This window comes from Capra hircus, chromosome 1 (assembly GCF_001704415.2).
Source record: "Capra hircus breed San Clemente chromosome 1, ASM170441v1, whole genome shotgun sequence".
Lineage (NCBI taxonomy): Eukaryota > Metazoa > Chordata > Mammalia > Artiodactyla > Bovidae > Capra > Capra hircus.
Window position 1 is genome coordinate 98,850,148 of NC_030808.1, and position 24,810 is coordinate 98,874,957.

Sequence of the window (24,810 nt, forward strand, 5' to 3'; positions counted from 1 at the left end):
GCGTCCAATCGAGCCCGGTACTCCCTCCCCGAAGGGAGGGAACGGCGGCTCTGACCGGCCCAATGAGCGAGGAGCCCGAGTGGGACTTCCTCCCGGAATCCGGTTGGCCAAAATAGCGGGGCCGTGGGTGACACGTAAGTTGGGTGGGAGGCGGCGGCCGCCGAGGTTCGGCAGCCCCGTCAGTGACACCGGCCCGCGGTCCCCCCCAAACTCGGCCGGGACAGCCAGTCGCCCACCCAGCTACTCACCCCCGCGAGCCGCGCGCCGAGAGGCTGCCTGGAGTCCGCCTCCCTTTGTTGGGGCCGCACCCCCTCCTTTTGGTGGCCACAGTCGCGCAGTGGGAGCCACCGCGAGGGGGCGGGGAGCGGCCGGGGCGGGACTCCGAGCGCCGCCGGGGGCAGCCGGGCCAAAAAGTGGGGAGGAGGGAGAGAGGCAGGCGGCGTCTGGGGACCGGCGCGAGGACAGCCCGCCGGAAAGTATGCGGAGGGCCCCCTCCCGGGCCCGGGCACTCGCGGAGAGTCAGCCTCGCAAAAGTTTGGCGGCGGCGGCGGCCGCCTCGGCGGCGTCGATGGCTGCGCGCCCCGCCGCGCGCGGGGGCTGAGCGGGCGCCACTTCCCCTCCGGCCCGGCTTTTGTGTCTCGCGTCTCCTCCTCATGCTGCGTCCGGCCACCTCCTTCGGCGGCCGCAGTTGAGGCGCTTGCTCGGGCCAAGGGGAGGAAGGCACGGCGGCGGCGCGGACGGCCGCGGCGCGGGGCCCCGGCGGGACTATGGGAAACGGGATGTGCTCCCGAAAGCAGAAGCGGATCTTTCAGACGCTGCTGCTGCTAACCGTGGTATTCGGCTTTCTCTATGGCGCGATGCTCTACTACGAGCTGCAGACGCAGCTGCGGAAAGCCGAGGCGGTGGCGCTCAAGTACCAGCAGCACCAGGAGTCCCTTTCCGCCCAGTTACAAGGTACGGTTAACGGGATGCGCGCGGCCAGTGGCCAAGTTTGCCCCGCGCCTCCCGCCCTGGCTGGAAAAGTGGCTTTGGCGAGCCGTTGGCCCTGCGGGCGCCGCCACCTCTAACCTTCAGGGACAGCAGAGGCAGCTTCTCCGGGCCTCCGGACCCCGGAGTGTCAGAGGGGATGACACCTCCCCACCCTCCGGCCTCCTCCGGCGGTTACATTTGAAACTGGTAGCACAACCCATGTCCCACTGGGCGATGGGATGGGCGGGTGCACGCTGAGTCTCTAACCCCAGCACTTGTCATTTGTCAAAAGGCCCAGCAGCCATCTAGGCAGAGAAACCAGGATCCCTGTCTCCGCTCTGCCAGTGTATCCGGAGGAGCTTGGTTTTCTGGTTTCTAGGTATTTGCTTTTCAGCTGACTTTGTCAGTAGCCTAAGAAATGGGCAGTTTGGCCGAGACTTCTCAAACTCTGCTGTTTTTCCCCCAAGGAAATTAAACCTGCCCCAGTGGTCCGAACTAATGCTCTAGATGAATGTAGCCTACACTTGCTAGTATCTTATTTCTGCTAACTTGGTAGTGTGACTTTAGAGATGTTCAGTGTGTTGGGGTAAGTCCACACTACTGTTCACCATCCAGCACATATGTTTTTGGAAAAAATTTTTTAAAAAGGTTGAATTGTTTTCCTAATTAACTTTCAGTTTATCCCAGAAGGGGGGTGGTTGGGTGTGTGTGTGTGTTACAGTTAGCCTTGAGAAGCACAAGAGGAGAAACCTGGTTTTTCACTTTGCCAAATATACAGCAAGCACAATGTGAGCAAGACCTGCAGAATGACTTAAGCTCCTATTCTTCTATTTTAGAATCCCATTTAATGTAAATTTCAGGCACGTAAATGATGCATGACTGCAAATTCAGAACCAGGTGGCCTTGTTAAGAGCAGCGTCATCCTGTACGTATTTTTTGAAAGCTTTTTCTTGTACTCTTGGTTAGTTTTCAACACTCATGCAGCCCTCTCCCTAACCAGAACAAGTAATAATAGTAAAGGGCTGTGAGTATTGAAATGTTGACAGTCTTTGCTGATAATGCAAATAGAGCTTATTTCACATTACTAGGAAGATACAAGCTGCATGGCTGGTGTCTGTCACTGTATATTTATACAAATATAAAACAGATGCCTTTTCAGGACTTAGCTATTTTGAATGTTCTCTCTAGTTAAAAAAAAATAATAAGAAAATGATCCACAGCTTGATTCTTGGTCTTATTTGTTTTTCCCAGTTTAGAAGTAAAGGAAGTATTTTTAGCTTACTGAAGCTGTGTCACCACAGGCAATGAAAATATGTGAGCTGGGTTTGTTTCAAAAGGAAAATCTGTTTTGATTCAGCCTTAGGTTAAAAAGTTTTTTTCTGTAAAATGTGTTGAGATTTACTCATGAATTACTGTTGGTTTGCAAAGTATGGATATTTATTTATTTACTTAGAAGATACTAGTGGTTTCCTGGTGAAGTTCAGTGCAGTTAGATCCAGGGAAATATTTGCCATTTAGGAGTACAATGGCAGGACTGCATTTTCACACTTGTGATAGGAAGGGTGTATGGTGGATGGTACAAGGTCGGTGCCTTGTTCTTTTAGTTCAGGAGACTCAAGAGCAGGTGCTATCAATAGTTCATCAAAACACCCTCCGCTCTGAGCAGTGTCCGACCCTGAGGGAGGGTCAATGTATTTATTCACTCAACAAACAAAAATTAACTGTGGTAAGAAAACTAGTTCCAAGTACTTTTGTTTGCTTTCTCAGATTTCATTTCCCGAAAAAACTCAAGTAACAGCAGTGAAATATTAACCCAAGCACCATATTTGCCTTAATTCCCAGTGGTAGAACTCATTGACTGAGGAGGTCCCAATTTCTGAGTCATAGCCTTTATTTGCAGTATTCTATTTAGAAGATCAGGCTCAGTGTCTTTTCTCCTTTTATTTCCCTTCTTTTGGTGGTGGTAGTGGGGAAGAGACCATTATAGTGCGTAGCAGTTGCTTTGCTGCAGGAGATGAAAACAAAAATGTAGCCAGTTTGAATGAGTGACCTTACAGTCCATTTCTTAATTTACCCTTTTGCGATTTCCTTTTGAATTGTGCTGCAGCAATTGCAGTATGATTGTGTGTGAAGAATTATCTCCCACTCAGATTAGTTTCTTCTTCTACAGTTTTTCTTTTTTCACACTTGACTTCTATTCTGTGGCATTTTATTTTGAATTTCCCATCAAAATGAAGATTTTTTGATGGCAGGTAGCTTTTCTTCCCTTTTCCAATGACAAATGACATTTTACTTGGCAGTGCTATGTACGACCAGCATAGATTTGTTTTTAGGACATTAGACTTATTTAGCTATGTGAAATCTCTTGACCTGGCTTGGATTAAAATCAGTTAATCATGAGTGGCAAAAAAAAAAAAAGAAAAAGCTGGTTGAAAAACTTTTAGTTTGGCCATGTATTCTGAAGGTGTCATTTGTTAAATGAACATATTTGAGTCATCTTCAGTTTAATGATGGGTTGTACACTAGACATTAAAAGTAGGTTAAGTCTAACTCCAAGTGCATTTTGGAGTCAAACAGTCTTGTAAATAGGAAATGGTGGGGGTGATGTGAAAGTTCAAGACTTAGCAATGCCCCCTCCACTAAAAACAAATGTCTGTGTCTGCCAGTCTAGCCTCTCTGTCTTCCACCCATAATATTCCTTAATTATATTGAGGAGTAGAGCAGAGGTTACCTCTGGTGGCAGAGGCAGTAGTAACAACCTTTGATTAGCTCAGTGTTTTAGCTAACTTAAAAATTAAGAAAAAAACACTTTTGGGGCCACTCACTATTTTCTATGTCTATGAAGAGTGTCTGAGCTTTGACTGCCCATTAGAATCACCTGGGCAGCTCCCAGGCCTATTAAGTCACAATCTGTCGGGGTGGAAACCTTCTGGCAATCTCCCCAGGTGATTGCAGTGCCGCAGCCAAGGTTGAGAACCACAGGTCTGTAGTCTTGAGACAGCTGATTCACACATTGACTTCACTGGCTTGGCTGAAAAGACATTTGACTTTTTTTTATTTTCTTTTAACCCAAGCATGTGATTAAAGTTCTAGCCCTGCAACTTTTTGTGTGATCTTGGGCCTCATTTTTCTTATTTATATAATGGAGATTAGAATGGCCTATTTCATAAAATACTGTAAGGATAAAATAATACCTATGAAGTCCCGTGGCGGATTCATGTTGATGTATGGCAAAACCAATACAATATTGTAAAGTAATTAGCCTCCAATTAAAATAAATAAATTTAAATTAAAAAATTAATACCTATGAAGCTTCTGGGGTTCCCTGGTGGCTCAGTGGTAAAAAATCCACCTGCCAACACAGTTAGATCCCTGGGTCGCGAAGATCCCTCAGAGGAAGAAAAGGCAACCCACTCCAGCATCCTTGCCTGGGAAATCCCATGGACTGAGAAGCCTGGGGGGCTACAGTCCATAGAGTTACAAAAGAGTCAGACACAACTTAGCAACTAAACAACGGCAAAGGAAGCTTCTAGCACATAGTAGGTACTGCTCATTCACGATTAGCTTTTGTGATCATTACGGTTTCTGTTTAAGAGATTTGACCTCTTTTTCTTCCCACGGTTGCCGTGCGTAAAATTTTGAAATTCACAGACTTTGTTTTTATCATTAGCTCCTTTTTTGTTGTACCTAAATGCACATCAAAGAAAATAGGTAGACTGGCGTAAATGGAAGTACTTTACTCTGGAGAAGGGACCCTCCCTGATAATTTAAAGTTAGAATTCGAGTCTGGTTACTAATCAACTGTATATTATGTCAAATTAGTAGAGGGAGTGATAGCCAGAGATAGGAGTAACCTTGTGCAATAAGATCTGGGAGAGGGATGTAACTATGTTTAAAAAAATTTTTTAAGTAGGGTCAAACAGTCACTAGTTCTTAAAACACTGTATTACATTATTGCAGTGCTCTTGGTCTTCCCAGGGATGACCAGAAACCATGGAGAAAAAGTTCATATGTTGTCTTCTATGCTTCTGTTTCTGGAGAAGGCGATGGCACCCCACTCCAGTACTCTTGCCTGGAAAATCCTATGGACGGAGGAGCCTGGTAGGCTGTAGTCCATGGGGTCGCTAAGGGTCGGACATGACTGATGCTTCTATTTCAGATCAGTGTGTGACAGTTATTTAAAATAAACAGGTTTGGTGCTTAAGGCTGACATGGTTAATTTAAGTAGGTTGTCCCTTGCATGGTGTTCCCCTGAGACATGGGATGACCCATTTACCTGAGCATGAAAGCATACTGTTTCTGGCTACTATTTTTCGACCTCCCCTGAATCTGTTTTAAAGAATAAAAAAGTGTCCTTCAGCTAAGGGCCAGATTTTTTTTTGTGGTGGTTCTTCTTTCTGTTGTTCTTTCATCTCCAGTGCCAGGTGCTTGGCATGATAGGTGCTCGGCATGATAGGTGCTCAATAAATAGTAGGTCTATACCTATGTGGTATTGGCTCTCTGCTGATGAATATGCTTACATAAGGTGGGCAGTGAAATGTAGTGGATGTGGGCTGAGGAGTCAGAGTGCTTGGATTTGATGTCTTGCTATATTTTTCTTTTTTTTAAACCAGCTGGTGATCTTGGTTTTGCCTTCCCAGGTGGCGGCACACTGGTAAAGAATCTACCTGCCAGTGCAGGAGATGCAGGAGACGTGGGTTCCATCCCTCAATCAGGAAGATCCCCTGGAGTAGGAAACGGCAACCCACTCCAGTATTCTTGCCTGGGAAATCCCATGGACAGAGGAGCCTGGCGGGCTACAGTCTGTGGGGTTGCAAAAGAGCTGGACACAACTTGACGACTGAGGAGCTTCCCGACCCAGGGATCGAACCCTGATCTCCTGTATTCCAGGCAGACACTTTAACCTCTGAGCCACCAGGGAAGTCCAAACAACAAACAGATATTGTCTATTAAATGGACATTTTCACTGAAGTACATATATCTTGCAGTTAAAAGGTGAAATTTATCAGGCTGTTTTTGTTTAATTCTGTTCTGTTTAAAAAATGGAACAGAAATGACAACTTTTTAAGTTCAGTCAGTTTTATTTGTATGTAAAATCCTGCCTTAAAATTCATTCCCTGAATAAAAGATAAAACTTTGGAAAGTATGACTCAATTAAGACTTCTGTTGAATATATGTGACATGCACGGACATGTTTGCTTCTGCACATTATACCTGCCTTGGTCATCCCTGTAATGGAACTCACCAATATTGGTTGACCAGGGAAGAGAATCGCCCATTATCTGTGAGCCTTTTGCTTTGCTGTAACTTTTTATTTTATATTGGGGTAAAGCTAATGCCTAGCGTGCCGTAGTCCGTGTGGTGGCAAAGTCAGCCATGACTGAGCAACTGAACAACAACAGCAAAGCATCTGATTAACAACGTTTTGACAGCTTCAGGTAAACAGCAGAGGGCCTCAGCCACACATACACATGTATCGTTCTCCCCTAAATTCCCCTCTGGTCCTGGCTTCCATGTGCTATACAGTAGGTCCTTGTTGATTATCCATTTTAAGTATAGCACTGTGTACATGACCTTTGGAAACTCCCTAACTATCTCTTCCCCACCATTCCTTCCCCCCCGCAACCCCATGCACCATGCACCACCGGCAGCAGTAAGTTTGTTCTCTAAGTCTGTGAGTCTCTTTCTAGTTTATAAGTAAGTTCATTTGTATCATTTCTTTTTAGATTCCATGTATAAGGGGCGAGTGAGCCTTCTAAGTCTCAAGTATGTTGTGCAGTTGACTACATCCACATGGATTGGGAACCTTACCTTGAGCTTTTAAAATTCCCTTTTGCCTCACCAAGAGCGTGGACATAAGACTAGGTTTTAGAGACTTAAGGAATGGGTGAATTGGGAGTTTGAGAATGAAGACTGAAGCTGAGAGGACCAAAGTGCAGAGGATTTGAGAGGAACCAGAAGATGGAAGAGAGAAAGAGAGGCAAGGGGACTAACATCAGTTTATGACATTTCAGAACATTGGAGAAGATTCTTGCCCCCACCTCCATGTCCTAAAAAGAAAAAAATAGGGAATAGGGAAGGGGATGTGGGTTTGGCATCAGATGTTGTTTGAATACAACTCCGGTGTTTACCAGTGGAGTGACCTTGAGCACACAGGTAACCTCTGTAAACTTTGGTTTCTTCATAGTGCCTTGAGGATAGCAATGTCTATTTTGCACACTTGCATGGACTAGAAATAATACGTTTAATGTGACTGGCACGAATCCCAGAGTGTGTCACTATGACATTTACTAGGAAACCAGGACTTGCTGTTGTAGTATTAGCATTGGCTGCTTTTCATTTCATTTGCCCACCGTATTACATCTGGAAGGTAACAGTTATTAGCTGTGGTCTAAAGGTGGCTCCTTTTGGAGCCATATGCTCAACTTGGCTGAAACTTACTTGATTTAAGACGCTCTCGCTCTGTCATTTCTACCGTATTGACCCTTTTTTGGTAAGAAAGGACCTGAGAATGCTGTACATGGTAGTAACTAAGTGTTGCTGTTTTTCATTTTGACAACTCAGTGTTCTTATTTTATCACTGAGGACAAAATGTTTTTGCTACTCTTGCCAGTCAGTGGTTTGTGGTTTTTGTAGCTGTGTTTGGAAGTGAAAGTTATGCATAATATAACTGTACTTTAAAATAAAAACGGCCAACTGTATTTTGTCTTTCAAGCCATTAAAGCGAATTTATTTTGACAGAAATTTGGAAATTTCCTTGGAAGAATTAAATTATGTGAAGTGCATACCATTTATTGTCTCCCACATTCATGGTCTGTGCTAAGCATGATACTTGCATTTTCTCCCTAACACTGAACCAAGCACTATGGTGTGAAGGGGCAATCTGAGGCTCAGAGGGGGTTAATTAACTTTCCAGCGTCAAGGTCGAATCTAATGAATCTGAATTTGGAACCCTAATGTGACTTTGTAGCCTGGGTTCTTTCCACAGTACTACATTGCCCTCAAAATTATTTTAGTGTCTCATGATGATATTAATGGTTTGGAGAAAGTGGGTTAGGTGGGTCGTGTGAGGATTTAAGATAAAATTTAGAATCAGAAGTAACAAGTCTGATTATTTGATACAGCATCTCCAGAGTGTAGGGCATTTGGTGCAGTTACAGAATGTGATTTTAGTTGATTCTTGAGTTGATTTTAGGTGGTCTGCACATGCTGCTTGAAATAACATAGAATCACATGAGAAACGGCTGTTTTTTTTGAATTCCCTTTCAGTGTTTTCTTGACAAGTCAAGGAGGAACTCTCAGTTTGATTCTAGAACCTCTCGTTGATGTAGCTGCTCATTTGTTTTTCTTTAAGAGAGCAGACTTCAGGCAGCCAAACAGCCTGATAGCTAGACTTTAATAATTGTTTTGTTGTTTTATTGCGTTTAAATTTCACAATTACCGCCCATTGATGCCACATAAGTCAGATTTTTCATTTACAAGGTAGTAATGTAAAGTTTCCCTTTTAGAAGTTTATTATAGGGGAAAAAGTGAACATTTGGCATTTCATAGTACAGGTTTTGCATGCACGGAATAAGATGCAGGAGTACCTGCATCTCCGAAGTTTAGGAACAGATCAAATCCCTTCGTGATACCGAAACTGTATTTTACAGTTAAGAAAACAGTTTGGAAGAGGATGAGTCACTAAGTATGTGTCTCAAGCTGAGCCCAGAGTCCACAAACACTGACTTCCAGAGCCACATAGCATTCCTCCAGGGCTGCACCCTGCAGCCCCTGGAGACCAGCAGCACCCTCATTGCAGTTTGAGCTGAAATGGGTGTTGCTATTTTTAAACAATGCTCTGTAGTTCTGAATGGCACACTTGTGTTCTTTGTTTTTATTGGCTTATGGGTGCTTTTCCAGAGGACATGCCAGCCATTGCCCTACGCTAATAAGCCTCACTAAATAGGCTCATAGCCTGGAGGGATGCAGGCATGAAGTAAATTGCTCGTTATAATAGTGTGACATTTTAAAAAATATTGCTTTAGCTATTTTTCGTACATAAAATGTCATAATATGATAGGTAATGAATAGAAAGATGTGCTGTCACTCTGAAGGATGAGGCATTTTAGAGCATTTGAATGACACCATTTCCTTTCCTTTGAGAATAAGTGAATTTAAGAAAAATATATTATCATTTTAGGAGAGTCAAACATTTCATTTCCTATTTCACATCTCATTTAAAGCCCCTTTTTTAAGTGAAATGTTAAAAAAAAATCTACAACTCAAGCTATGTAAGAGAACTTTGACATTGCTTATATGCTGTAGACAATAGCTGCTGCTGCTGCTGCTGCTAAGTTGCTTCAGTCGTTTGCAACTCTGTGCGAGCCCATAGACGGCAGCCCACTAGGCTCCCCCGTCCTTGGGATTCTCCAGGCAAGAATACTGGAGTGGGTTGCCATTTCCTTCTCCAGTGCATGAAAGTGAAAAGTGAAAGTGAAGTCGCTCAATCGTGTCCAACTCCTAGCGGCCCCATGGACCATAGCCTACCAGGCTCCTCTGTCCATGGGATTTTCCAGGCAAGAGTACTGGAGTGGGTTGCCATTGCCTTCTCCGAGACAATAGCTATGGTACTATAAAAATAAAATATTCTAAATATAGATTAAAAATGGGAAGTTGGTAAATTGGTTATTTAGTTTGATTAGTGTGGAACAGTTTATTAAGCTTTATATTAGTGAGATTTAGTATTATAAATCTATATTTCCTACAGCATTGACCTCTCAACCTAATAACAAATATTTAGAGGAAATTTTAAAAAGGATTTTATATCCTTTATAAAGACTTGTTTTTGAAAAACATGTTAAATTCGACTGATGTCAAACATCACTTTTATTAGAAAATGAAAAAAAATCCTCCTTATAGGTAAATGTCAGCTCAAAATCCAGAAGTCATCTAAGTTTTATCTGGGTGTGGGTACGACTCCTTGGAAGTAGTTCCTCGAGTATAACTTCTCAAGTTCAGTTCCTCTTCATTGATGGATCTGTGAAACTAAACCTCAATTCAAGCAACATACAACAGTGGAGCAGGCATAAGATACCTACATCTTCTTATTCAAAAAAAAAGCACGAAGTACAAGGTATGTGGGAGTTGTTGGTCCATGAAAATTCTGAAATCCAGTTAGGCAAATGTTCCTCAGCTAGCTTCAGACCTGGGAATAATCCTTCATGGTTCTTGATTCTACCCTTTGGAGTATTGAGTTATCCTTCCTATTCATGAAGGGTGGTATGTGTTTACATTTGAGTTTTCTCAGCCTGTTTCTTGCCTGTAGAAAGTTGGGGGTTTATGGTGTTTTTTCATTTAGGACCCTTTCCATTCCTTCTAGTCAAAACTGGCAGTGTTTCTCCTGATAAAATCCTCTCAAAACTATTGTGGGTCTCCCATGAGGCTTATTGAGGTTTACTCTTGTTAGTCAAAAAGCACACCCATCTTAGAGATGATTCCTTCTCTACCTTGGGTTTCTGCAAAAATAAGGGAGAGACAACGCCCTTTAACTTAGCAAAATCCTGTTGAGAGAACCTGTGTTAGGTGAGCTTGATTAAGGAAACTCGCACTTAAGAGAACCTGTGTGAGTCACACCCTTAAAAGTTGTAGGAGGTCTTATAGCCTGATTGAATAATACTGTGACATGCCGCATTTCCCAGGGCTTACCAAAAGGATTTCAGAAGCTACAACTTTGACCTCACTTCACACTTTTTTTTCAGACAGTTCCCTAGAAATGATCTTTGGTTGGAAGCTATGTCTTGATTTTAGAGTTACTGAGAATCTTCAAAACCTTCAAGTCTTGTCTTTTTTGTTTAGTGATCCCTCCCCCAATTTATCTTCTCACAGGTTTCCCTAAACAGCAAGAAGAAACCAGGTAGCCTCTTCAGTACTTTGCTGGGAAGTCTCCTCAGCTAAATTACACAGTTCATTTGGCACTTTAAAAACATCTCATCTAACTGCACAAATCTGCAGGTTACGTAACTACATGTTAAGTGTCAGTATTGTTAAACCTTCTGCCACTACATAATTTCTAGTTTCCAATAAGATTTTCTTCACTTTCATTCATGCCTTTATTAGAAATCTCTTCAAAGTCCAAAGTTCTGTAAACAGTGTGTTTGAGATGGTTTACACTTTGACTCATGCCCTTCTTAGGCCCACTACACAGTTCCATAGCCACTACTGCCATTTAGATTTTTGTCATGGCAGCGCTCTGCTTCCAAAATCTGGACTCGTTACCCTGCTGAATGGCAAATTACCCCCAGACTGAATTGATTTTGAACAACAAATACTATCTCAGTATTTGCTGGAAAGGAATTGACTTAGCTGAGTGATTCAAGATCTCTTAGGATGTTGGAGTCAAACTTCTGATCAGGGTTGTATGTACTGTGCTGTGCTTAGTCACTCAGTCATGTCTGCCTCTTTACGATCCCTTGGACTTTGGCTCACCAGTCTTCTCTGTCCATGGAATTCTCCAGACAGCAATACTGCAGTGGTTTGCCGTGCAAATGAGGATTCAGGGTATCTTTCCAACCCAGGGATCAAACCCACGTCTTCCACATTGCAGGCAGATTCTTTACCATCTGAGCCACCAGAGGATCAGGGTTGTAGTTATCTCAAAATTTGACCAGGACTGGAGAATCTGCCTCAGAATTCACTAATGTGGTTGCTGGCAGGCCTCAGAATATCCAATTCTAGTCTCACTCTTCCAGGGCTTTCCATAGGATTTTCCATAGTTCCAACCTGGAACTTTGAACAGAATAGCTGACTTCCCTCAGGGCAAGAGATCGAAGAGCAGCAGCCAGGGAGAGAGTTTGTGTGAACCCAAGGTGAATGTGAAAGTGTTTTAATAACCTAATCTTGAAGGTATAACTCACGACTTCCCGCCCTGTTCTGTTCATCACTATTGGGTCACCAAGTTTAGCTTGTGCTCAAGGGTAAGAATAACAATGCAAGAGTCATCTGGGGCCATCCTAGTAGCTGCCTCCCACAGCGTAAGAATGTCACTGACATTGTCGGAGATATCCTTACCAACGTCATCTTTGAGTACTTGCTGTGTACCAGCTACTGTTCTAGATTATATTCTTGGATTATCCAGTGTGACTGTAATTTTGTAAAAAAATGTTTTACTGTATATTAAAATGTGATTTACCATTTAATTTGACATAGTAAAAAATGACATTTGAAATCATGGCACCTCAGAGGGAAATTATCTGGTCTTTTAAACTTATCTGACCAGGAAGAATTCAAATGTTAACTCTCTGAAGTATGAACCTAACTAGGAGGTTGTTAGGGAAAATCCCAAAGTTGAAGCCATCCTGTCCTTTAGGGAGTTTCAAAATCCGTTGACAATTTGTGAAAATTTCATGTTCCTGCAAATAACTGTATTTCATTGGTTAGTAGCTAGGAATGGAATAAAATGTGTTTGTCCGTATGGTATTTTCACTTGCTTCTGAATATGTTCCTTTTGGCTTTATATAGCCTGCAGCCCTTGTGAAGACCTTATTATTTGATAGTCGGAAGATACATATTTTTAATGGACTTCAACTGGTTTTAGAAAGATAGGTATCTTTGATTTAAAGAAAGAGCATCAGTTGCATGAATAGTAATTTCAACTTGTTCATTCATTCCTATTTTGAAGCTCATTTTATATATTGTAATACATGAAGTATTCTTTTGTGCTATTGATAAAATTAAAAAATAGAGCATATAGGCATATTATGAAAATATCATTAAATGTTATGAACAATTGAAACTTCAAATTCATACTCTGGCCTCACTCTTCCAAGCATACTTTAGTAATTAAAGATACTTGAGTTGAATATTTCTATTTTCCATTTTACTTCCATTGTACTTTCCTAAACAGATTTCTAAAAGAGGTGGGATCATCAGGAAGTGGATAGAGAATACTTTGTCCAAATGTTTGAAGCCATACTTTACTTAAAAATCAAGGGGAATTTCCACTCTTGTAAGTGAGAAGTTGCTGTTGAATATCTAGCGGTCAGTGATCATTTTCCTGCCCCTACTGCTATCTATGTGAGTACCAGATTGCTGCCATGATCCTCACTGTTAGGCTAGGTTGCTGTGGGCCTCATGTCTTAGTGATACCCTCATAGATTGAAGGCCCTTGAGACATATGGTCTTCGTTCTGTGTCTGAACACGTAGAAAATTCCCTATGTGTTCTACAGGGTACAGTGTAGTTCTTAGGGAGACTTACAGTCTGCATGTTGTGTTTTTCTTATTTACCTTTTGCTACTCAGGTTGGTTAGGGTACGTATGGATTAAGCCAGAGGATGCTCTTTTCTGTTGATATTGCCCAAGGAAGCAGTAGCTACTAACCCAGTTAGCTAGAACGATGGTATTTATGAGTACATGTGAGACCCTGTTTTTAGCCTCCAAGAAGTCTTCATCTGAGGGTCCCACAGTAGCAATACTTTGAGCAGAGGCTGAGCTTTTAAAGAAAGACTGCTTTGTTTTTATGGTGGGCCTCCAGCTGATCTCAAAACTGCCTCCTACCAGGCAACAACTCAGTCCTGAGACTATGTTGTGTGTCTTGTCTGTGGCCCTCTCCTCCTCAGGGGTGGCGTTTTCAATTTGGGATCAGTGAGAGGTCCATGAACTTTCTGAAAATTTATGTCAATTTTGTATATGTGTCTTTTTCCAAGACAGAAGTCAGCTTTTATCAGATCCTCAAAGCATCAGTGACCTGAAAAAGGTTAAGAACCACTGCTTTAGGGCAAATTCCTCCTCCTGAGGTTTTTTTAAGTCCATCTTGAAATTTTACATCCTCTGGTTCTACCTCATGAATCCTCTGGAAAGTGGCCCTGTTTGTAATGGGGTTCTCAATGCTTAATGCTGTTCCTCTAAAGCCCAAATCCCTACCACCCCACTTAAGTGTAAGAATCCTGATTAGAGATTTAAATGACATTTCATAAATTGCATTCCTAGAATCTACTAGTAATTACTTGTTGCTGTTTAGTCTTTACGTTGTGTCCAACTCTTTTTGTGACCCCAGGAACTGTAACCCATCAGGCTCCTCTGTCCATGGGATTTCCCAAGCAAGAATATTGGAGTGGGTTGCCATTTCCTTCTCCAGGGGATCTTCCAACCCAGGGATTGAACCTGCGTCTTCTGCATTGGCAGGAAGATTCTTTACCACTGAGCCACCTGCAAAACCCATTAGTAATTGCTTAGTAAATAATAAAAGAATGTCTCAATGTTATCACGTGAGAAATTTAGGCTTTTCAGATTGCTTTATATTCATGATATTTAAAGCAATATGCAACAATTATTTTCATTTTAAATTTGGGGAAACAGAAATCACACAGCAAGACAATGGCACACTTGGGCATAATGCTCAAATTACTTGAATCCTAATTCAGGGCTTTTACTAATCCTCAGTTTCCAAAGCTACATCACCCTGGAGCTCTTGATAAAAGGAGGTTTTGACAGTATCTATTCACAAAATAGAGTTTCTGACTTAAGAATTAAGTCATAGGTAAGAATATCCCCAGATGGTGACTCAGCTTGACTTGAGAACTTGTCTCTTTGGGACCCACCTGCCATCCCCCATCACTTCCCATCTCTGGGTCCACGAAAGGTTCTGCTGGCTGCTCATGCTCCCACTTCCTACTCCACTCTGCAGCTTTCCACTACTCAGTGGCATGTTTCCCTTGTTCCTTTCTGCATCACAAGTGCCCTGGAGGATGAAGGCAGGCTCCATAGGATTGGATCCCAGGGTAATAAGAGTGATAGTCACCGTGATGAACTTGGCTCCCCCACACTTCTCATCTCTCTCTGGCACATTGTCCTTGTTCCAAAATTAGGGGCTTAAGCGGTCCCTTACCTTTGGATGGTTCTTTCTCAGACTTCTCTGCAACCTGGGGTATAGACAGGGGTAAGCTAAAGGAAATCAGTCCTGGGTGTTCTTTGGAAGGACTGATGCTAAAGCTGAAACTCCAATACTTTGGCCACCTCATGCGAAGAGTTGACTCATTGGAAAAGACTCTGATGCTGGGAGGGATTGAGGGCAGGAGGAGAAGGGGACGACAGAGGATGAGATGGCTGGATGGCATCACCAACTCGATGGACTTGAGTTTGGGTGAACTCCGGGAGTTGGTGATGGATAGGGAGGCCTGGCGTGCTGCAATTCATGGGGTCGCAAAGAGTCGGACACGACTGAGCGACTGAACTGAACTGAAGCCCATACCCAGATCCTGCTATTGGAACTTTCACCACAGGCTCTGTACAGGGGGGCTTTGAAGTTCTCCAGTCAACTGGTTCTCCAGCTGTGTTTTTTAGCTTCCAGATGTAGAAGCCAAATCACTCCTAAATAAGTCACAGATTGGAAAAGCAGGAAAGAATGTTTGTAGAAACCAGGTTGCAAAGAGAAACATATGGATATGTTTTGGTTTGGCCCACACAGTGCCCGGAAAAATTTCAAGGTAGTTGTCTACATGGAGAAAGAAAGATATTTTATGTAAACATCTAGATTTCAGACTGTTTGAAAAGTCATAGGATCTCTTGACCCTGGTCTGCATTCTTGTGTGGCTTGCACTTTGAGTGGGGCATGCGGGCTTCGGTTGGCAAAATTTCCACTGGAATTCTTCCTCTCGAATAACTTATTTAGTTTATCAATGAAAAAGGCAAGCCTCAGAGAGATCAAATGACCTGACAACTGTGCTGTGCTGTGTGGTAGCCACTGGTGCTGTGTGGAAAAAGCACTGAAAGTATGTGACAGAGTGGAATTTCATATTTTATTTAAACTTAAAATTTAAAGCTGAAGCACTGTGAAATATTTTTCAGTTAAGCACAGCTTTATCATTTTGGTGGTACTGTATTTCAATTAACTTGGGTCATGTTAGATATTATTGGATTATTAGATATTATTTATTAGATATTATTGCAATGCATGTATACTTTGTACTTTTTAAAATGTGGGTTCAGAAATCTAAAAATTGCAAATGTGATTCATGGTGTATGTATTTCTGTTGGATGGTGTTGACCTGACAGAGGTCACACAGTGTGTCGGTGGAAAATCTGGAATATGTCAGCTGATATCCACTGTTCTAACCATATTTTTTCTTTATTTTCAATACTTTATAAAGTGTTGCCCAAATTTTCTTCTAATTCTCAAAACCTTTTCATTGTACCAGACAATCTCACAAACTCCTCTAGGAGTTTATTTTTCCTCATTCTTGCATGGCACATGATACAGAGGTGACTTTATTCAAATAAAAATTTAGCTTTGTGTGTTATAGTGGTCATATAATAAAGATAATTTTAAAGATAATACAGTTACTATTCATGATATATAAAGGCTAAAATTATTTTCTCATTTTAAGTGATACTGACCATTAGTTGTCTCTGAATTATTTCAGAAAGTAATTTTAAACATATTCAAAATAACAGTGTATTTGATTTTGTCACAAATATATATTAGTCTAAAATTAGTTGCATATTGTATCTCATTGTATAAGCAGCAACCTGATCAAAATGCACCACCACCAGCATCCCAGAAGTTTCCTTGAGCCCCTTGCAGTCGTGAACTGTTCCTCACTCCCTAAGGATAATTGCTATGAATTGATTTTGCCTGTTGTTATATTTTACATCAGTGAAATCAAACAAATGAATCAAACAGTTCTTTTTCTTAACATTGTGAGATTCATCCAAGCTATTACATGTAGTTGTAGATTGCTCACTTCTTTTAGTATGGCATCTTGTAAGTCTATCACAATTTATCCATTCTATGATTGATAAGCATTTGAGTAATAGGTCTGCTGCTATGAATGCTCTAGTTCCTTTTGACTTTTTTTTTTAAGGGCTAGCAACTACTTGATGTCCTCAATGACTATAGCTCAAGGTCTACTTGGAGTGCATTTGCCAAGTTGTTATTTTATTATTTCTCTGCTATTAGCGCTAATTTAATATCCTTATGCATCCTGTCTGTATGCACTGGACTATTACCACTACACATTAAAAAATATGACCAAAAATAAAAGCAACTAAAACTTAACATTGAAAATGCAAGCGTTGGTGTCATTGTTCAGCCAAGGATAAGGATAAGCTGCCTAGGGATCTGTCCAGATGTGAGCTGGCTTATCTTTTCTCTGTTTACCATCATTTCTGCTCTTCTGATACATTCTTTTTCCATTTGTACTGTGTAAAAGGGTCATTTTAAAGTAACTAATTTATTTAAAAACTTAAAATTACATCAGGCCCGATTCTTCCTTTTTGCTAATATCCCGAAACATGTTCACAATCCCTTGATTTGGGAACATTGCCTCTCACTAGAAGTGTCCAGAGGATAGCTAAGCATTTGAGAGGAGTGTTACAGAGTTAACTCAGATATCTGGTAGGTGGTTGAACTAGCCTTCAGAATATTTCTAAACTAGAATAATGTCATTTTAAAATTCTGAGATGCTAGCTTAAGTGAACAATAATGAAAATAAGAATTATTTGTAGTGACATGCTCAGCAATTTCACACTAGAGTTTGCTTTATTACATATAAAGGGCTAAAAAGGCAATGATGTTCTTGGAATTGATTCATGAGCATTCATTAATGTTACTTTTATAACTTGTCATAATAGAACTTGTGTTGTGCTATGCTACAGTTTGTCTTTGTACAAATTATGATAGAAAAAAATTACTAAGGTATTTATGTTAACCAAAATCTACTCTAGTTTTTTAAAAGAATAGATTTCTAGGTAGATTTCTAAATCACTGAGGAGTATATCCTCCTAGCCACAGAATTAACAGATATTTCCTATCTTGTGATTCACGCAGGCCCTAGAAGTATTAGTATTCAAAAGTAATAAGATTGTATGTACTAAACTCTTCTTTAATTTCAGATTTTTAGTGATTTATACTGGCTCCCGTCCCCAACACTACTTAGTTTACACCTGTGAAGTTTCGAAGGGAAGCTATTCAGTAACTGCTCAAAAATCCATATGGGTGGTTCTGGAATCTTATCAGGTATTTAGAGAGATACTTTCAGTTCACTTAGAGAATTGCTTAGTAGAGACATCTGAGATTAAAAAATTATACCTTGGGTTTCTTAAAATATAGCCCATTCTATATATTATAGTTTATTTCTAAAAATTAGACTACATAGAACGAATGTCTTTCCATGACATTTTCTTTAATTTTTTTTAATTGAAAAGATTTCTGATTCTGTTTTTTAATATAAATTTATTTATTTTAATTGGAGGTTAATAACTACAATATTGTATTGGTTTTGCCATACATCAACATGAATCCAGTCAAGGAAGATTACTGTTGTGAATTTAGGATAGGTAATCCAAAGAGATGTGATTTGATGCAACTAATATTACATGAGTAGCCATATAAAGATACTGAACATCAGTATTTTTTTGTTTTGTAACAGTTTAAAAGTCCATTACTTAAAGAATAGACATATTCTTGCTTACTGCTTGTCTGTGATTTGAACATTGTGGCCTGGACTTGACCTGGCCTGATTTATCTGAACCTAAGGGGTAGACAAACTTGGAACTGGCTCACTGTCCTTTTATCACCTCATTAGCCAAGCAAGACGCATGGTCAGTCCCAACACTGATGGATTGGGGGGCGGAAGAGTACTCTGCCCACAACAGTAAGCACTGCTCTGTGGTTGGCAGGGTGTGAGTATATAATTACAGTAATGAAGGATAAAAAATTTGGAGTGATGACCCCATCTACCAGAGTCAGTTTCAAAATTGGTACAGTGTGAGATAAAAGAAAGCTGCTTTCATTTGAAGAAACACTTTATGGTGATTTGACGTAGACTTTTTCAAAAATTAACATTGATTAACATAAAGAATCAGACATAACTTAGCAAATAAACAACAACAAAAAACATAGTTTTAATCATATTAGGCAAAACGTATGAGTTCATAATGAAAACACATGTAGCAGAAATTATAAACAAAAGGCAATAGGTAAATATGTTCCTTTTTTCTTCAGTCAACAAACTTTTCTGAAGCACTTGCTGTCCACAGGCTTTCTCAGAGGGTATAATTTTATAGGTGCTGCCATTAAGAGATAGAATGTAAATGAAGTATACTTTAAAGCTGAAGGCTTATCTGTTAGGTTTTTATGACTGCTCTTTCAGTGGCATAGAATTAGTAGAACTTCTCTGCTGAAGTATTTCAATGTTTAATATGGTGATTTTAGCAGCAAAAGCAGATGTGATAAAATATAGGATTCAATCTTACATACTAGTTTATAAGGGTTTTTTTTTTTAAAGCTAGAATAATTTAGAACATGGACCCATGGATAAGTTTGGGCATTTAAAATTTTTTGTAGACTTCTTGTAGATATTCAAATAATGCTTGGCTTTTAAAAAAATATTCATTATATATCCATGGGAATTCTTTTCTTTAAAAAAATTAAATGACAAATTATGCCACTAGTATGTATTTGAAGGTTCTAGCACCTACTATGGCAGCTATATCTTTTTATACCCAAGGCTTTATATTTTTATACCAAGGCTTTGGGGGAAAAATATGGAAAATTGAGAGAAATAGATAGCCTTTTTGTCAGTCTTTCTTTCTATATTTTTAATATGTATATCTAATTTTAAGCATTTCTTCAAAATACCCTCATTTTTCAAGTTGCATATTTTTTAATTTTTAAATAATCTTTTATTTAGTTAGTTATTTTTGGCTGTGCTGGGTCTTCCTTGCTGGGCAGGCTTTTCTCCAGTGAGTTGGGGCTACTCTGGTTACAGCATGTGGACTTCTCGTTGTGGAGACACCTCTTGTCGCAGTAGTTGCAGCGCATGGGCGCAGTAGTTGTGGCTTTGGGGCTCTGGAGCTCGGGCTCTGTAGTTGTAGCACATGGGCCTAGCTGCTCCACAGAATGTGGGATCTTCAGACCAGGGATTGAACTAGTGTCCCCTGCTTTGCCAGGCGGACTCTTAACCTGTGAACCACCAGGGAAGCCCCACATATTTACTAATTCGTTCCATTTAATGTGAGATTGTGTATGATTGTATGTATGTATGTGTGTATATGTCTAATCACTTATGAATGATACTGGTCTTTAGTTACATAATCCTAGTAGCAATTTATATTTTTACTTTTTAAAGCTTAATTCCTCATGTTTCAGCTTGAGAATATCAAAATGTTTTGCTAAAAAAGGGAAGCTGAAGGCTGGTCCCTCGGTACACAAATAATGGCCTTAATTTGAAAATAGTTAATTTCCTGTGAGTCGTCCTGACATGCTTTTTGTGCTTACACTAGAAAAAGCAGTAAGAAGAGGCAGGTTGGTTTTGTTTTTTTTTTTTCCCGACAAGTTTATTTCTGTACTTTTTTGTGAACAATGCCTGCTCAGAAAGTTTTCAGAGTAGGAACATGTAGATTCTTGTTAAGCGCCAGTTACTGAAACTAATACTGTATGAAACCAGTGAATAATTGGCCAGTTACCGTGTATTTATTCTTTAACTTATTAAAGAAATATTTTTTGTTATTAACTTTGTTCCTTTGGGAATATGTTGATGTGGAAAGAAAATCTGGCTTTAGTTTCCCTTCATCTCTTTTTATTTATTTATTTTTTAACTCTGCTAATTGATTGCTTAATTACTAAAAAAAAAGTCTGGTTGGCATCAATTGGAACAGACACCAAAAAGAACATTTCTGAGTAATTATTTTGTAAAGAGAAGAGTCTTACCAGCCCCCATAGCATTTTAACTGCAAGAAATTACAGTTTTTTAACTATCATACCCAGAATTATGTCTTGAACTTTGAATTGTATCTCATTTGATTATATCTAATTTCCCCTCTTTCTAGGTCTGTTCTGGTGTTATCCAGGTCACTCAGAAAACCTACTGGCATGGTGTAGACTACATGGATTATTTTTTATAGTTGTGTTGACCCTACTTTTAAAATACATATCCTGCCTTTTACTAATCTGTACTATTTCTAACATCCTAGTCTGATTCACTGTCCTCTCTTGATTGGGCTGATTATAGTAGGCTTCTACCTGGTTTTCTTGCTTCCACCCTTACCTCCCACATGGTAGCTCAGTAGTTTATAAAGATTATTCTTTGTAAAATATAAGTTAGGTAATGTTATTTTCCATTTCTCTGTAGAGGAACTTTTCTGTTACCACTTAGTTGTACCAACAAGTTTCTGACCTTTTAGCTGTTGCAGTGACCCTCCAAGCTCACAGCCTTTTAGCTGTTGCAGTGACCCTCTAAGCTCGCAGCCTTCTCAGAGTCTTTAAACCTGCTATTCTGTCTTATCTGGTTGCTTCTTCCCTGAGAATCTCTTCATCATTGACTGACTTTTTTTATTCAGGCCTCAGCTTTGATGCCAGCTCCTACAAAGGCAGCTGTGTTAGCTGTGTTTGCTCCATAACAAATTATCCCCATACTTACCACTTTCAAGTAACAAACACATGTAACCATTAACTATTCCACACATTTTCCTGAGGGTCATGAATTGCTGGACCCCAACAGTTGGCTGGGCTGTAGTTGACTCAGGAAGAAGCTGCTGGCAGGCTTCATCTTCTCATTATTGGTGAGATACCTCCGTTTTTGCAAAGGAATGCCCTTCCATAGATTGCCCGAGTGTCCTCCTGATGTGGTATCCCCCACACAGTGAGGGATCTAACAGAGGAAGAGCCCAACACGGAAGCCAGTCTTTTGTAACCTAATCCACTTGTATTGGATGCTGTTAGTCACACAGACCATCCATGGTACAGTGTTGGAGCAGAGTACACAAGGGTATGATTACCAGGAGGTTGGGGGTGTGATAGGGAGCCATCTGGAAGGCTGGCTACTATAGCAGCCCATGAGAATTGCATTGGTTACTTTTGAGAAGTCTACGTGTTTAATTTTTTTTTTTTTAACATCTACGCAGTGTTTAGAAGTCATAGCTGCGTCTCTTCCTTGATAAGGGAATAGCTGAATGGTGATGAGAGTTCATCCACCCAAGTACTTTCTCTCTCATTATTTATACTAACGACCTTCTGAAATCCCATATTGTGTCTCCTTGTTAATTGTATCTTGTCTGTCTGTCTTCTTTTATGAGAGCATGAGACCCTTGAATTAAAAAAACTGATATTTCATGTCCACTATTTTATAATCATTGGGCTTAGAACAATGCCTGAAATACAGTAGATTATTTGATAAATGATAAATTTTATTTGATAAATATGAAAGCGAAAGTGAAGTAGCTCAGTCGTGTCCAACTCTTAGCGACCCGTGGACTGTAGCCCACCAAGCTCCTCCATCCATGGGATTCTCCAGGCAAGAATACTGGAGTGGGTTGCCATTCCCTTCTCTAGGGGATCTTCCCGACCCAGGGATCGAACCCAGGTCTCCCACAATGCAGGCAGACGGTTTAACCTCTGCACCACCAGGGAAGCCCAGTGGTGCTTATATTATTTATTTGATAAATGATAAATTTTATTGATAAATATAGAAGATCATTATTTGAAAAAAAAGGTTTCCCTTTTTGAGCCCTGAAAGTTTTATTTTAACCATTTCATATGGAAAATTGTTTTTACATGTGTCACTGTTTCTAAAATTTGGTGTACTGAACATAAATTTCATCAGTTTATTATTTTCCGAGTTACCTTATGTAGAAGGCACTGTGCTAGATACTCTGAAGTTACCAGCCAAATAAGACATGGTCTTTACCCGCCCAGGAGTCCTTTTAGTGACAAAGGGCAGACTCTGGTGTGTGCCATATGAGAACAAGTAAAGTAAAAGAGGAGGAGATGGCAGGGTGGGAGGCAGGGTGAAAATTGGAAAAGGCTTCACAATAGAAGGTCTTCTTTATGTCTTAGGGTCAGCATGTTATTTTGTGCTATATAATATTGTGTTTCTTTTAGCATGCTCAGAATGCAAGAAGGAAAGAAGCTATTTTCTGAACAACACAAAGTCAGGAAGCTTGTTCTACAGAAGTAGAAATGGTAAATTATTTAGTTACATATATTTTAAAGTTATATATTGTTAAACGTCACCTTGCTGAATTGACTGAAAATACAGGAAATTTAATTTCATAATATATGGTTGTCATCACATATAGACAGTTGCCTGTGCTTCAGCCTTTAATCAGTGTACCTTTGGAATTAGTTCTGAGTAATAATTATGTTTATAGTATTCTTCACTGTTACCGGTTTGTTAGGGTAGTCCTTCTGTCTCCATCTCCTTAAAGTTGCTTCATCTAATTTTGCTGTGGCTTGAATGCCCAATTACCACACTAGATAGAATTATGTATGTGAAAGTGAAAGTCGCTCAGTCATGTCCGACTCTGAGACCCCATGGACTGTACAGTCCATGGAATTCTCCAGGCCAGAATACTGAAGTGGGTAGCCATTCCCTTCTCCAGGGGATCTTCCCAACCCAGGAATTGAACCAGGGTCTCTGGCTCAGAGGTTAAAGAGTCTGCCTGGAATGCGGGAGACCCAGGTTCGATCCCTGGGTTGGGAAGATCCCCTGGAGAAGGGAATGGCAACCCACTCCAGTATTCTTGCCTGGAGAATCCCATGGAGAGAGGAGCCTGGTGGGCTACAGTCCACGGGGTCGCAAAGAGTTGGACACGACTGAGTGACTTCACTTTCACTTTCTCCTGCTTTGCAGGTGGATTCTGTACCAGCTGAGCTACCAAGGAAGCCCAAGAGTACTGGAATGGGTAGCCTGTCTTTTGTCCACTGGATCTTCCCAGTCCAGGAATCGAACTGGGATCTCCTGCATTGCAGGTGGATTCTTTACCAACTGAGATACCAGGGAAGCCCCAGAATTATGTATAATAATAATAATAAATGATACTCTAAAAAGAGTTTTCGAGTAATTACATTTTAAGGGAGGATTTATTTTTAGTTTAGCTCTCTCTGGCTCATGATTTTCATCTTTCTCATACTCACCTGTGTTTTAACTTCTCTTATTTGCTAGGTGGTGTTTTACTTAGGTTTGCTGTTGAACTTTGTGTTTCTGATCAATGTATCGTAGTTGGCTTTGAAGTCAGACTGACTCATGAGTCTGCCAAATTTTAGTTTTATATCCTTAAACAAGTTGTTGAGTCTTTCTGAGCCTTATTTTAAAATATATCTGACAGTATTGATGTAAAGAGTAAATATATTCAAGGCCTAGAATGTTACCTGGCATGAATTTCCTTCCACCCTCTCTTCCTTCCCCAGTTATCCCCACCAGGTGGATTGGGCTTCACACTTCACCACCTGGTGCCTGGAGACAAATGCTTCAGTGAGCAGCATCCGTATGTGTGACACTTGGACAAGAACTCCTAGTTTATCCCCCGTGTTGGGCTGGACTTAAAGACCAATCCTGCGGATACCTTTCCTTCCCAAGATTGTCAGCACAATTTGGGGAGCAATCCAAGATTGAGTTTCATGGCAGACTGGTACCAGTAACTTGGCCCAGTGGAAAATGCACAATCCAAGACTGACTGTAATATTAAACTTACTTTCTAGGTATCCTTTAGAGATTTGATCCTCTGAAGCAGGTATTAACTGCTACATGGTATTTCACTCCCTGCCTGGGATTTATAACAGTGGAATCCAGCTGTTTAAATTTAAACAGGGGCAGCTCAGCCCTTGAGAAGAAGAAGACCGTGGGGGTTCCTTGGGGGAGATGTATCAATCCCTGTGCATACTCAGAGTTAACAAAACATTCAGAGCAAGGAATTTTTTAATTAAAGTAAGTTTTACAACATCCATGTAATTACTTACATATTTTCCACTCCCTCACATATTTTCTTGGGTTACCCACCCTTGTGACTCATTCAGTAGCAAAATCAGTGACATCAGCATTCCCTTCTAGTCATCAAGCAAAACAGGTCATCTCCGTACCTGCTGG

The 24,810-nt window shown here is 40.6% G+C and overlaps 1 protein-coding gene across 4 annotated transcripts in view; it reads left to right on the plus strand.

Moving 5' to 3' along the window:
• Positions 414 to 24,810, plus strand: part of GOLIM4 (golgi integral membrane protein 4) — an 83,527-nt gene continuing 59,130 nt past the window's right edge. The window contains exon 1 of one of the 4 annotated variants that reach the window (XM_005675353.3): positions 414 to 954. In XM_005675353.3, coding sequence (XP_005675410.2) covers positions 768 to 954 — 187 coding nt within the window. In that variant the 5' untranslated portion in view covers positions 414 to 767. The remainder of the gene's footprint in view (positions 955 to 24,810) is intronic. The other 3 variants (XM_005675355.3, XM_005675354.3, XM_005675352.3) reach the window with 3 other exon arrangements.